Genomic DNA, 15,146 nt, shown 5'->3' on the forward strand with positions numbered 1-15,146 from the left:
TGACATTGAATTTAACTTGACGTCATGCGATAGATTATGTTACTTGTACCCATTATCGCATGTTCCGATCCATGTTACGAAAATATGTTTGCTATGAGTTATATGAATAAGTTCATTTGTATTCCGATACCCTGAGTGTTGCTTCTCGTGGAGTGTCCCACGAGCATGTTATTGCGGCACTGACAACATGTGCACCACCCGTGACGGTGAGATCACGGCGTCTCTTAAGTACAAGTGGTACATATGATTATTAGGAGGCGTATGGATCGGTCATAGGATTAATAATAAGGAGCTGGATAGCGGGTATGCCAACTCGCCATCTAATGTGATGAAAATGCAGGAGTAGCTACCTGTATGTTGTCACGTTTTATGTTCGCTCATGGGGTACATCCGTATGATACGATTTATTTTATTTTAGTTACTTTGCATCGTATCATTATTATAAGTTCAATCTAAATTACGTTTCATTAAATCATCTGAGCCTATTATTCCGTACGGAGCATTCGACTCATTCCGTCATTATTTTTTTTTACAGGTACACAGGTTACTTTGGGCGGGGTTAAGAGAGAAGAATAAAGCATCAGGATCATAACAAAATATCTTTTAATCGTACTAGTTTGTAAAATAGCCTTAAGTTTACCTTATCTAATGTATTATAAGTTTGACAAGTAAATAAATAAAATCATGTCTTTTGTTTAGAAATCATGTTTATTGTGATACGTCAGCCCAATCCGAGCCAGGGTGTTACAGGAAATGCATAAAGTACATTGGGTTTTTTTTATTATTATTATTATTATTATTATTATTATTATTATTATTATTATTATATTTTTGCCCTAATCATTAACACATCTCGCTATGGCTCTCTCCAATGCGGTCACTAGTTTGATATGGCATGGTGAGTTGGCCAAGGGAGTGAGATAGAGACTAGTAGAGTGAACTAGGCTCCAAGAACGAGAGAGAGTGGAAACAAGAAAAATTGATTAGAATCTATCCCCCTCATGGAGGAGAAGAGAGAGACTAGCCCATACAAACCAAGAACATAACATTAACACTCGATCCAAGCCCACAAAGCTAAAGAAGCAAGCCCAAGCCCAAGCCCAAGCCCAAGCCCAAGCCCAACTCCAACAAACAAATCAGGTAAATTAAGAACCGAACTGAAACATTAAAATTTACTCGCGGAATCAATCTCGTTCCCTCCTCTTACTTTTTAGCACAATATTTATTTAATCATCAGACCTATGTTTTTATAACATCATCAGGTGGGTCAATGTTCGACTCTTAAGTATTTATTTTATGATCCCATTGACTCCTCTTGATCATCCAACCCATTATACTTATTAGATGTCAGAACAATTTTCAGTTTATAATCAACTTTAATCGGTTCTAAAATAATTGATAAATAAGATAAATATTACTTATTGATAACTAAATAAAATATTATGTAGTAGTATATATAAATTAACGTGGAGGTTTAAAAAGAAGATTTACTATGAACAATCTAAAGTGGTTCGATTTATCAAAATATTGTAAATGTAAAAATTTGATTAAAAAGGATTTAAAAGAAGATAAAACTAGAAAACCGGGTTTCGTGAGACTTAGAGGTTCGGTTTTGAAAAAAATAACATTTATTACTTGATATTTATAAGTAATATTAATTATAATAAAGGAAAGATAATTAAGAAAAATAAATTACAAAAACCGGGTCAGGGGGGTCTCGAGCCCGCGCCTAGACTGGTTCCAGATGACTAACAACAAACGCACGAGCCATCATGATGGTGTGTTAATTTGTGTTTAAAACAAATAGAAAGAAAATATAACCCGTATGTGCAGAACCCAAAATATCTATAAACCCTAGATCTTTATATTGATTAATCTTTTAATTGTTTGTTAAAATTGGTTTAGGGTTAATGTTCATGGGTTAAAAACGATCTCAATGCATATTTTAATTACCTAATATGGTGACGGATTGACAGAGAACAAAGAACAAGGGTTTGCGGCTGCAGCTTGATGTCAAACGGGTTCTTGACGGCTTGAAAATTGAAATTAAGTTAGGGGGTGTTTGGTACAGAGAATGGAAATGGAGAGAAAATAGAAATGGAAATGGAATTGTAGAGAAAGAGAATTGGTATGGAGAATGAGAATCATTTCTCTTGTTTGGTACACGAGAAAATAAACAGAGAACTCTACCATACCCAACCCCACCTCCACCCAACCTGACACCACTCACCACCGCAGCCCCACCACCAGTACACGAGAAAATAAACAGAGAACTCTACCATACCCAACCCCACCTCCACCCAACCTGACACCACTCACCACCGCAGCCCCACCACCACAGCCCCACCACCACCAGCACCACCACCACAGCCCCACCACCACAGCCCCACCCCACCAGCACCACCACCACAGCCCTTTCTTCAACCACAGCCCACCACCACCGGCTGCCGCCACCAAACCCCCTTCTTCAACCACAGTACACAAGAAATTAAAAAGATTCAAATTTTTGGAACATAAGATATAAAAAAAGGAGGCTCAGATCTGTCATCACTGCCTCTTTGGAGATTTTGTGGTGGTGGTTGTGGTGGCGATGATGATGATGATAATCAGAAGCCACCTGCAACCACCGCCGATTTCCACCACCACTGTCACCCACCTGCGACCACAATCACCGGACCATCTGAAAACCCTAACCTACCACGAACCACCACTTGAAACCCTAATCTCCGTTCACCCGTACCACCTGCAACCTACAACCGGTTACCATCTCTGTGTTCACCACTGCGAACGGCGGAGACGGGGTGGTGGTTGCAGACTTGGAGACGAGGTGGCGGTTGCAGACTTGGAGACGAGGTGGCGGCCGGAGACGGCGTGGTGGCCTGAGACGAGGTGGTGGTCGGAGACGAGGTGGTGACATGCTATGAGGAGGCTGCTGAGAAATGGATTTCTCTTTGTTTTAAAGAGAAATGGAATTCTCTAGTTTTAGAGAAATAGAAAGAGAAATAGAAATGAAAAGTGGAAAACAAACAAAAGAAATATTTCTAATTCCATTTCTCCCCAATCAAATCCCTATACCAAACACCCCCTTAGGGTTTAGGGTCGCGCTGGTGTGAGGATGATGCGGTGTGATTTAGTTGAGTTATAAACGAATTTATATACTGTTTTAGAAACCATTTAGGTGGCGGTTCGTTATAGTGTGATTATGAATCAATTAGCTGTCCTAGGTAAACGATTCCATGTATTGATTGTCGGTAGACGCGCTTATTCGGCCGAATATGCTAGATTCCATATTTGGTTTGATCAATTGAGCGGGAATTGAAGGTTTTAAATGGTTTTGGTTCGCCGGGTCGGGTTTTGGGGTTTGGGTAAGCCGATCGGAGCAGGGGGTGGGTTAGGGTTTGATCTTTAATAAAATATTAATTAAATTTAATAAATAATAAGGCTATAATACTCAATAAATGCGACATTTTCATTAAACGAGTGACCCGAACCCTTAAACTGGTCGGGTAACATTTACAAGAATACAAAAAGAAAAACCCGAAATGTTACAGAATTTTAGGCTTATGCTCGAATAAGTTCGACTCGTTAGATCATTTATTCTAGCCGATCACGAGTAGCTCTTGAGTGGCTCGACTCGTTTGCAGCCATAAGAATTGGCATATATTCTCTCATTCTTGGCCCAACCAGATGGAAATATAGGGGGAGGGGGTATAGAAGTTCCCATGGGTTCACTAGAATGGGCTGCTTGAAGTGAAAGAACAAGGGTGTTATTTATATAAGAACCCTCTTCTGATAGTGACAACTAATAGTATGCTTGTACTAATTGTCTTCTGGTTCTTGCAAGAATAGCACAAGTAAATAATCTTCTTCTTTTTCAATTTACTCTTGTTTCATTGTCTCTTGTCTTTTTCCTTTTTTTCTTTTTTTTATTTTTCTACAAGAACCCTCTAGACTTGTTAACCAAGCGTATCCACACTACAATGCCGTGTGGGTGTGCTTTTTGTCAGCTATGGACTTGTGAGGAAAAAAATGTTGAACCGGAGGTGGAATGGGATGCATGAAGTGTTGGACTTTTAGGCTCAGTCTCGAATAAGTTTGACTCGTTATATCATTTTTTCTAAACAATCAATAGTAGCTCGCGAGTGGCTTGAGTCGTTTGCAGCCATAAGAATTGCCATCTATTATCTCTTTCTTATGGCTACTACAAGTGTTTATTGAATGATCCCAATCTCTAACACTGCATTTTGGATTTTAAATATAATGAAAAGAAATGATAAGATTGGATAGGGGGGAAAGGAAAAGAAATTATATATTTAAAAGGAATTATCGAGTTAAAATAAAATAAAATAAAAGAAAATGTTAATTATATTCTTGAGTTAGATAGAAAAGAAAAAATATGGAAAAAAACTGTAACTTTACCATTATGTCCTCCTAGCAACATGAAAAAGAGAATTGAGATAAGATAAATTAGTAATATGGTAATGAGCTATAAAGTTTCTTTCACAATCATGTCATATTTGACAAAAAAAGTTTTGAAGGAACTAGCTAAAATAGAGACCAGAGTTCAAGATATCTTCTATTATAATTGAAATGATCAAACACATCTAATTTCTTTTATTGAGTAAAAAGTACTAGAAATGTGACAAAACCAAATCATAACACGTTCAAAGTTCAAACTTATGTTATTTAAAATGACAAAATATTATATTATGCAAACAAGAAACTTTCAAAGTGAACAATTCAATAATGAATAATCCCAATGATAAATGACACTCCAAGTACATATAAAACCCTTCTAATATAAAGAATGATAAGGGAACAATAGCACCGCCTCAATCCTGACTTGTAAGCTCAACAACCAACTCAACTTTTTATCTGCGCAACTTTTTATCCGGTTGCCTTTTATATCGATGTAAACACCATTTTTTAATGAAATATATGAAACTCAAACATCGTTGCAACCAAACAGAAAAAAATGCCTAGAAGCGGTGAGCTAGCTAACGATGAACTGTCCACCACCGGAATGTTACTAGTTCCGCTTCCCCCAAATGTGGGAGGAGGAAGTGTGGTTCCCAAAGGCGTGGTGGTAGGAGAATCGGCTGGTATGGATGATGATGGTGTTGGAGCGGCAGAGGGGCTTCCGTCACTAGTGACATCAATTTTTAGCTTCATGCCACCACCACAATGTCCCATTATACCACATATGAAGTAATGAGACCCGGTAGTGTTTAGAGAGATGGTCGTGGGGCCGGAGTTATAGGATGAAATGGAGTTGCCGATGGTGCAAGTGGTGTAGTCGCTTTTGCTCACTAGATCCACTGTGTGGCTACTATCATAATTGAACACTAGCAAAAAAAAACATGAGACTACAATATTAGTTTTATGCGTGTTGTATGATAAGAGAAAAATACTTATACGAGTCACATGACTAGTTATAGTGACACATTATACGGACCGTGATAGCGAGTAACTTGTATTGGGTCTTAAGAGTTGGTGCTCGTCAAAATCATACAACTCGTACATTGTGTTTAGCTGACACATAAGTGGTTGTGAATTGTGATGAGACAGCAAACATACCAGCATTATGGTGTGACTTAAGTTAATGACCTTAAATGTCACAACAAATGTCAAATCATATTTAATCGCACTACAAGACAACATAATATTACATCTAAAAGAAAAAACTTAAAAACTTTGTACATTATTGCTTTTTTTTTGTTATGTACTTATGCACATGAAAGACACCAAAATATACACATTGTCCATCAAAATTACCAAAGTAATAATAATTAACAAAGTTATTTATTAGGTAAAAGTCATGTCTAATGGTGACTCAATAGCTGAATATTAAACCATGTCTATAGATCACCATAGGACGTAATGGAAACAAAGACTAGACAACAGGAGTTATATATCTTTTTAACAATGTAACGTACGGTAAAATCGAAAATAAATAAATGCTTACCAAGACTATCCCCTACTTTGAAAGTTTTATCACTAGCCCATGTATCGTAATCGACACTTAACGCCCAGCCAGCCGAGCCTCCAACTTTGTAAACTTTGGCTGAGCCGAATGATATAAGGCACAATATTACCACCAAGCCAATCATAACACCATCATAAGTTGCCATTTTTGGTTATTTGTGTGTGATGAAGTGAGGGGGTTTATGGGTTAATATAGGGGAGTTTGGTTTGATTTGATTTGATTTGCTTTAATTGGGTTTGGTTTACTCACTATGCTTGTGTTGGAATTCATACCTAATCTTTAATGGATTGAGTGGTTAGCTTTAATGTATATAAAAACAATCATACAAATTTTACAATTTAATAGTGCCTTTTTATAAACTATATAACCATGAATCCTAATAAATAAATAAAGTATTAATTTTACTTTCAGTATTATTATTTTTTGTAAATATCATAGAGTATCTTAGTTTTTCTGTTAGAACCAACCACATGGGGTGTGGGTTCCATGTCCGTAGTTTGTTATGTACTTATGTTAAAATGTAACTAAAATACATTCTTTATTGTATCAAAATGTTCTTTTTGTAATGCTTATTATATTAAAATGTAACTAATATGTGACATTGTTTATTACATGATTAAAGACATTTCAAATCTTTTTATCATATCATCAAAACAACCAAGAAAAAGGTTTGATTAGTAGTAAATCTATTTTAACTTTTATGTTTTATAAAAAGAACCAGCGATAAGAGGTTTTTGTAAGCGGAATTGATTTGGGCGCAGAGGAATGTTTGATGAAGTTAACGGATACAAGTTGCAGGGTTAAAATGCACACAGGATAACTATTAGAGTAATTACACAGAAGATAGACGCTAGTGAGTCGAAATTTCATTTTAGTTCCATTTTAATATTTTATGTATATAGTCTCAACTGACTTTATAAAAAACACACAAACACACACAATTTACATTATAGTTTTTTTTTTAAATTAATCATCCAAATCGGAATCAACACCGCCCAAACATTTTATTTATGTGAATGTACATATTGAGTCATTAGTGTGTGACAATCCAATATCTTTTGCATGATAACTCCAATGACTTCTGCATGGTGCATGACAGGTAATTAGTTACTTAAGTTATAAGTTACAACAAAAGTTGTACTAGTAGGTGTAATGAGTTATCACTTAAAAGTATGAAAAGACAACACCATTATTATTTCAAGAATTGAATTTGTAACATGATACAATCCTACATATTAAGTAAACTATTAAAAACTCACCATCAAATTAGGAGCTAAGCTTTGAAATCCCAACTTATATTCAAACTTAGAATAATAAGCAACCTTTGTTAGTTTCCTACTAAATAAGTTATAATTATGAGAAATCCCAACCAGATTGTCCAAGAAAAACATTTTGGTTGTTCATGTTACGGTTTTGATGAGTTTTAGGTTAAAACATGAGCTACATAAACTAAATCATTCACATATAGAAGTCGAACCGAACCAAACCAAATCGTGCTACAATATTGTTTAGGCTTAATCGGCTTAAATCTTTTTTGACTAAATGTGACATATTAATCGACATGTACTGTTTTTTACAGAAAAGATAACTCTTAAATATATAGAAAGTTAAGATTGAAAAAATATTAAACTATAGTATATATGCAACATTGTAACACTTCTTAGGTTTTGCTATATTAGCAGGATTAAGGTTTCGGTTCGGTTTGAGATTTGACGATTTTGGACTAACTTGTAAACCAATAATAGTCTGAACGCGAATTAGAATGATATCAAAATTTCTTTCTACTTTATACATTTAACATGAAGTCAGTTAACGTTAAAACAAAAGTACTATTGTCATCGTTATCGTTACAACATCTTGATTGTATTGGTTCAGATTCCCATTTTTAGATTCAAAACTTTTACACATTCAATAATTATAACAAATATAGAAAAATAAAAAAAAAGTGGCTATGCTTCTAGTGATTATGCTTCAACTTCAGTTGTTTGTGCTTGCTCTCCCGCGTCGCTTTCTGATTTGGTCGATTCATCTTTTGATTCAAGAACCTTTTTTGTAGATTGTCTAAGAAATCTTTTACTAGGTGACACTCGAATCGCCCTCCCCATGAATACCTACAACACAATATAATCAACGAGTCACGTGTCAAAATGAGCTTATCTGATGGGCTGGGCTATTTAACAAATTGCGGACAAGAAAGGGTAAATTTTTATACAGATCAAAACTCAAAACGGGCCATACCCGCCACGCCTTTTGCCAACCCATTTAATGGTAAACTCTTGCAACAAAATTCCAAATTTCATAGTATAAACTGGTAGATATGATATTTATAGTATTTTGAAAAGATACATATTCTGAAATTTAGAAGGATATACACACACACACGTGCACATATATGTATGTGTGTGGGTATACACACATATATATAAGGAGGGAGGGGGATCTATGCAGAATGCTATATACCACTGCAAGAACACGCAGAACATAATAAAACACTCATTTTTTCAGTCTAAATAGTTTAAAAAAATAAGACTAACAAACCAAAAAATATGAACATATTTGTTTACACATGTGCAGGTAAACGGTCAAAAATTCAAAAAACATATGAACAAATTAAATTACTGGTTCTTTATGTACATAGCATGCGCAATTATGTCGAACATGAAAAATATATAAACCATTAAAAAGAAATGATGATTTAGATTTGTTCTCGCAGTAATTTAGTGTTCTATAATGAACCTCACCCTAATATTACATATATGAAATTTTAGGACATATATAATACTGCCCTTCAGATAAAAATCTATTTTTCCAAGAAAATGATTTAGGAGGTCAGAAACATTTGAACGCACTTTATGTATCTTCTAGTTTTAACCAACTTGACCCAACAATAATAAAATCCAAATCAACCTATTTTAATGTAAACAGGTCAAGAACTTGAGTCTTGAGATTACCTTTCCTTGAAACGCAGAAAGAGCAGCCTCGGCCTCCTGTTTTGTATTAAACGAAACAAAACCATAACCAGCAGACCCTCGTGGATTTTGATTAAAAATAATCTCAGCAGAAACGGCATTGCCATTTTCAGCGTTAAAAAACTCCAAAAGGTCTTTTGATCTTGCTCTAAACGATAAATTTGCAACAAATAAATTGTGTACGGGAGTTGGTTACGGCTGCGCAGGAGATGACGTCTTAATCTTCTTTGGCTTTGCCCAAGTTAAGTTTAGTGTTCTACCCATAAATTCCTGTATCACATTAAAAAAAGATTTAAATTTTTTAAAAGAAAGTGAAAGATTTAAACTTTACAATACTTAAATATATAAATAGGTACAATCTGTAAGATAGTTTGACTTTCAAAGTCAAATACTTCATCTTTATGACACAAGAAAGTGAAGAAGTTGACTTTTGAAGTCAAATACTTTCATCTCGTGAAAAAAGCAAAACCTTTGTCTTCATGGCAAAAGAATACGATTAACTTGACAATTGTAGTCAAATTAGTGATAGAAAGCATAAAGATTGTGTCTTTGAAATTATATTCTACTTCAAAAACAAAACTAAAAAGTTTATTAAATCTAGCAATGAAATGAAGCATACTCACATATGACTGAAGTTTTCGAAAGCAGTCGATGCTTCCTCGTGTGAACCCATTGAAACAAACTCTAAACCTCTGTTTCTGGTTTTGCTATACATCGAAATCTTGATAACAATAAATAAAAAAATTAGCCATCAAAAGAACACATTAAAAAGAGTAAATGGTCATTAGACTGTCAATTAAAGAAAATATAATACAGACAACTTATTTGGATGGAGAATAGTGTAAAATAATACAAGTCTAAATGTATTTTAATGCTAAACTTGCAAAGTCAGTTCGGTATGGTTATGGGAGGCTTAATCATGACCATAACCGAATGGTGAGTTTACCATATGTCGGTTTCGGTAACTTGTCCAATTAATTTTTTTATTTCATTTGTTCCTGAAAATGGTTCGGGTATGGTGTTCCAAAGTCAACTATGAAAATATCAAGCTAAAATATGTCGGTTTTATCACTTTGTGTTTCGTTATGGTGTTCTGAGCTATGTTAAAAACAGTGGCAGCATAAATTTATATGTTCGAAGCTAGAAATATAGAACATACAAGGCTCATTCGGTTAACGAAGACACATCAACCATAATCATAACCAAGTGGCTTATTAATCAGATTCACTTAACTTAACCATAACCGCCGGTGTTGTTCAGTTATGGTTAATTTGTATCATTTATAGGGGTGAGCAATAACCATCAATTAACCAAAATTAATCGAACCGAACCATTTATATTTTCAATTATTTATAGCTTCTATAACCCCCATTCATGTATTTCATGTTTTATACCACCATTTCATGTATTTATGCATCTATTTTATGTATTTCTAAGTAAAAACTTTAGCCCAATTTTTATTTTGGAAATTAACCGAATCGAACCAATAACCAAAAATTTAGCCGAATAAACCAAACCGATTAACCAAATCTAACTGAATCGTGCACACCCTTAATCATTTCTCTATATTGAACACATTTTCATAGTTGGATTTAGTCAAATTAACTTCCAAATTCCGAACATACAAGGTTCGGAACCACAACCGAATGGCCCGTTAATCAGATTCACTTAACCATAACCGCGGGTATTGTTCAGTTATAGTTAATTTGTATCATTTCTCTATATTGAACACATTTTATTAGCTGAATTAGCAAAACACCCCACATGCAATTATGCAAGAAAACTGAAAGCTGCAATTAACTCACCACACTGTAATTTTTAACAAATTAACTTAAACCCAGATGAGTATAGCCATAACCAAACAAAACCCATATACCAAATTATCAAAACAACGAACCTCAATATCCACAACAGTTCCGTACGTTTCAAACAAAGGACGAATATCATCAGCAGTACACGTCCACGGAACGTTCTGAGCAAGCAATCTTGTTCTAGAACCTTCATCTTCTTCTAATTCTTGTTGGTCTGATTGTTGTTGTGTAGTTTGAGTGGATTCAATGGCGGATGAGTATGTTTGGAAGATGAGGAAATTTATTATTATTATTATTATTATGGGGTTTGATTGAGAGAGAGAAATTGGATTGAAGGGGTAATGGGTTAGGGTTTATTATTATGGGTTTATGGTGATTGGTGAAGATTGATGATGAAGATGAAGGAAGACATACGAAACGAAGTAATAACGCCATTGATGAGTTTGAGTGTGAGCTTCAAGAGGAAATGGATAAGGGGTGGGGTTTCTTTGATATTTTGATATTTTCCGCCAAAACATATTAGATATAATATAACTAAGTGTGTCTTTATTTATCTGGATAATTGACGGGTCACTGATCGTTCGATAATCTTTATGAATATGGAATTGTGAGATGTTAGGCGAGCACGTCTTCAAATGAAAGCTAGTATTCAATCCTGACATGAATATAAGTGTGTTTTCTTTATCTGGATAACTAACGGATTAGTGGTCGCCCGATTATCTTCATGAATATGGAATTGTGAGATGTTAGGTGGGCACGTCTTCGAGTGAAAGCGCATACTCAATCCCGACCTGGAGACCACCCACGGAAGAAAACCAACAATTTGTGAGAAAGCCCATTGACCAACCCAAAATCTCCCGTTTTTAAATGATGTTTTTGGGTGCCCCGCTTCAACAACTTGGGCCGAGATCATAGACAGTAACATAAAGTGAAAACATGATATTTTTATGTGTTTCTTGATTATTACATTGGTAAAACCTTATCTAAAATGAAATGAATAGCGACAAAGGAATCATGTTAGTTTTCGATATGCCCAGAAACTCAACCCGAACATGATATGGAAATAGTCAAGTTTGAGTTGGTATATCTAACTTGTATATACAGTAGCAAAACTATGTCATTTAATTGGTGTTGGTGTTGGTGTGGGCGTGTGCGGTGGTGGTGGTGGGGGTGGGGATGGGGTAGATTTGGGCTTTTGGATTAAGAGAGGTCCAACCATATACAACTAATATTATTCAAATCTAATGGGATAATACTAACACTTCTAAGCAAGATAGGGAGATCAAGGCCCCTTCACGCCCAATAGAAACTCCGCCCCTAGGTATAAAAAGGTTGTATTCAAAATGACTTGTTTAACATGTTTAGTTAAGCCATCGACTTGATTAACATGTTTAGAACTTGGTTATCATCCACCAACCCATTAGCACGATTACATAAATGGGTTGAACAATATTTACTATGTATAGCAAAACAAAATTTTGCTTATTCTAATAATGGGTTTTTTGGTGTATAATATTTTTATGAACTTTTCTAAACTAACAAAAATCATCATATAGATGGTGTAAATTACCTCTAAATTATAATAGTTGTCATTCTGTCTTATAAATAAAACCAGTTTCATAAATATAACACTTCATCTTTCATACCAACTAATATTGTTCACTTCGCTCAACAGAAACCAACGACTTGATTTTTTGTTACATTATAAGAGACGTACAAAAAAGCAAACACGCTCAACTATGAAGCTATCAACTGATCCACATTCAGTGTCTTTACTATTCATTGGTGATATGTGATTTTGTTTAAGGTTTTATAGTAACTTTCAAAAACCATTTGTTTCTAATAACATACAAGTTCTAGATAAGCACGTAAAAATGCAGGCTTTTCTGTTCTGATGCTCAGTTATACGGTGTATAAATGCCAAACACGACAAATCAAAAAAGTCTATAACATGTTAGAAAATGAAAATCTAGATACAAATCAACACATCCAATTGTTCATTTTCATTTGATAACCCCACCAACGCACGAAACAACCAATGATAGTTTTCGAACAGAAACTATACTTAGAACATAGGACGGTTAGGAACCTTATTGCTTCCAAACCATCCTAAGGTTTACCACCACAATCAAATCTTAGTAAAAGATTAGTGAACTCAGAGAATCTTAAACAAGTCACTTTTTGTGCAATCGCGATTCGGGTGTGTTGTGTCTCAAAGGAGACAATGCTTGCCTCCGCGAACCGGATTCAATGAAGTCGAGTTTGTTCTCAATTGGACTGCAATCTCTAGGACAAATCAACACATCCAATTGTTCATTTTCATTTGATAACACCACCAACGCACGAAACAACCAATGATAGTTTTCGAACAGAAACTATACTTAGAACATAGGACGGTTAGGAACCTTATTGCTTCCAAACCATCCTAAGGTTTACCACCACAATCAAATCTTAGTAAAAGATTAGTGAACTCAGAGAATCTTAAACAAGTCACTTTTTGTGCAATCGCGATTCGGGTGTGTTGTGTCTCAAAGGAGACAATGCTTGCCTCGGCGAACCGGATTCAATGAAGTCGAGTTTGTTCTCAATTGGACTGCAATCTCTAGGACTAGACTTCCTCTTATTATTCTGCACAAAGATTCATATTATACCACTTAAACAAAGGAGCAGCAATTTCATATATACAAACTTGAAATATATCATATATTCCCTTACAAAGTAGTAAAAATATTAAATATACCCAATTCATTAAAACAATTTAATAAATACCCATTTTACCCTTAATTTTTAATAACTTTAAATTTTCATATATGCCCATCTTTATCCTCAAATTTTTTTGTTTATCCATTTGAGCTTAAACTCTTTTCACTGATAAACAACAGCTTTCTCAAAATATTAGATTATCATGCGATTATACAAGGTTCCTTTATTTGATTCGAAAATACAGCTTAGATTACTCGACTATATGTCATCGAGAGAAAGTCTGAAAAGAAGAGAGACAATGGTCAGGTTGGCTTGCTTATCGTCGATGCGATCAAAATCCAAATAAAAATTGGGCTTAAACAAATATAATGGAAAAACGGTAGGATAGTCAGTACAAAATTATTTAAGTTGGCTATATCTATGATATTTTTGGTTTAAATTTGATATATACCGAAATTTTCAAGTTTTAAGGGTATATATGAACTTTAATACTTCCTTAAACAGATGTTTCATATATTTATTTAACACAAAAACATCAATTAGTTAGATGACTCACCTTCAATGATGCACTATTATTCTTTCCTCCAGAATTGCTTAACTGTCTTTCGTTTCGGATTAACTTCATCAATCTCCGGTTCTCCTTATCCAATATGTTGTTCTCTTCAAACAAGACTTTGACCTAGTCAAACCCAGGTTTAATCAGTCACAAGAACTCATAAACACACACACACAACACACACGCACACACACACAAACCTCTTCTTCAGCTGTGGTGAGATTACTCCTTATATGATCCTTTTCATTCTGCAGTATCTTCACTGTTGAAGCTAATGCTAACACCTTTTGAGTTGATGGCTTTAAACTACGATAACAAAGTTAAAATTTTATAAATTTGACAACTTTAATACTGAAGATTAAAGAAAATATTTAACACAAACCTGTCCCAAATTTCCAACATCTTTTGGCAAACTTCCACCCCTTTATTTGCTTCTAAGAAAGAGCGTGCGGTTGATGCCACGTCGTCTTTGTTGACCAAAGTTGATAACAATGTATCAACAAGATAACTTTCAGTAGATACAGTTTTTGTAATCTCACCAACCTTATATCAAGAAAAATGTTTCTTACTAATAAGAACTTAAAAAGGTAAAATTCAAATGAATTGATAAATGATAATTACCTGTTTGTCCTCAGATTGATCCTTATAGAACATTAGTTCTTTTGACAGTTTAGTTAACTCTTGTTCTAAATCATGGGCACGTGTTTCTGCCTCCTTCGCTCGGTTATCAGCTTCATTTCCAAAGTCCATTAATGCTTCTCGATCATGGTCGTATAAGGAACACTCTTTCTCCCATTTATTGCATTGAGTTAACAAATTAGAGCATTCTATTGCTAATTTCTGATGTTCTTCCACAAATTTCTTTACAGCTTGTGCATTAAGGGTTGATTCAGCCTACATACAATTCAGTGTAAGAAAAATAAATTATAAAATAAAAAAAAAATCATAATTAAAAGACACTGCTTCACCCCAAAAAGAGAAAACTTTAGGCTTTCGACACCAAATATAAAATTACTAACAAACTGAACAGCAACATGTTTAACTCAAGATCATAGTTGTTAATAGTTAATAGCAAACAATAGCGACAACCTACCTATACGCTACGTAGTGAAAGCGATGAA

At 34.6% G+C, this 15,146-nt stretch overlaps 2 protein-coding genes and 1 pseudogene across 3 annotated transcripts; all 3 read right to left on the reverse strand.

Annotated features, from left to right (window-relative positions):
- Positions 1 to 4,911: 4,911 nt before the first annotated feature.
- On the reverse strand, positions 4,912 to 6,164 carry LOC143598443 (stellacyanin-like). Its single transcript, XM_077076653.1, has 2 exons — positions 5,966 to 6,164; positions 4,912 to 5,345 (listed from the first exon to the last, which is right to left on the reverse strand). Exons 1-2 carry the CDS (start codon positions 6,129 to 6,131, stop codon positions 4,927 to 4,929), a joined length of 585 nt encoding a protein of 194 aa, XP_076932768.1. The 5' UTR covers positions 6,132 to 6,164; the 3' UTR covers positions 4,912 to 4,926.
- Positions 6,165 to 7,870: 1,706 nt separating this feature from the next.
- On the reverse strand, positions 7,871 to 11,267 carry LOC143598444 (28 kDa ribonucleoprotein, chloroplastic-like; annotated as a pseudogene). The gene is made up of 4 exons (XR_013147112.1): positions 10,853 to 11,267; positions 9,575 to 9,676; positions 8,938 to 9,225; positions 7,871 to 8,097 (listed from the first exon to the last, which is right to left on the reverse strand). The product of XR_013147112.1 is annotated as a 28 kDa ribonucleoprotein, chloroplastic-like (transcript).
- Positions 11,268 to 13,083: 1,816 nt separating this feature from the next.
- LOC143598445 (uncharacterized) lies at positions 13,084 to 14,836 on the reverse strand. Its single transcript, XM_077076655.1, has 5 exons — positions 14,647 to 14,836; positions 14,408 to 14,568; positions 14,226 to 14,331; positions 14,026 to 14,148; positions 13,084 to 13,394 (listed from the first exon to the last, which is right to left on the reverse strand). Exons 1-5 carry the CDS (start codon positions 14,773 to 14,775, stop codon positions 13,257 to 13,259), a joined length of 657 nt encoding a protein of 218 aa, XP_076932770.1. The 5' UTR covers positions 14,776 to 14,836; the 3' UTR covers positions 13,084 to 13,256.
- Between the last annotated feature and the right edge of the window lie 310 nt (positions 14,837 to 15,146).

This window comes from Bidens hawaiensis, unplaced genomic scaffold, assembly GCF_021521415.1.
Source record: "Bidens hawaiensis isolate Kalapana, Puna unplaced genomic scaffold, B.hawaiensis_p1.1 tig00050207_1, whole genome shotgun sequence".
NCBI lineage: Eukaryota > Viridiplantae > Streptophyta > Magnoliopsida > Asterales > Asteraceae > Bidens > Bidens hawaiensis.

What these genes read in the sequence shown, in the direction of transcription:
- LOC143598443 (XM_077076653.1), bottom strand. Translation starts at nt 6,131, where the DNA reads ATGGCAACTTATGATGGTGTTATGATTGGCTTGGTGGTAATATTGTGC. An exon ending in CAAAGTAGGGGATAGTCTTG is followed by an intron (nt 5,346 to 5,965) that starts GTAAGCATTTAT and finishes TTTTTTTGCTAG; the next exon opens with TGTTCAATTATGATAGTAGC.
- LOC143598445 (XM_077076655.1), bottom strand. Translation starts at nt 14,775, where the DNA reads ATGGACTTTGGAAATGAAGCTGATAACCGAGCGAAGGAGGCAGAAACA. An exon ending in ATCAATCTGAGGACAAACAG is followed by an intron (nt 14,569 to 14,646) that starts GTAATTATCATT and finishes TCTTGATATAAG; the next exon opens with GTTGGTGAGATTACAAAAAC. An exon ending in ATAATAGTGCATCATTGAAG is followed by an intron (nt 13,395 to 14,025) that starts GTGAGTCATCTA and finishes ATCTTTGTGCAG; the next exon opens with AATAATAAGAGGAAGTCTAG.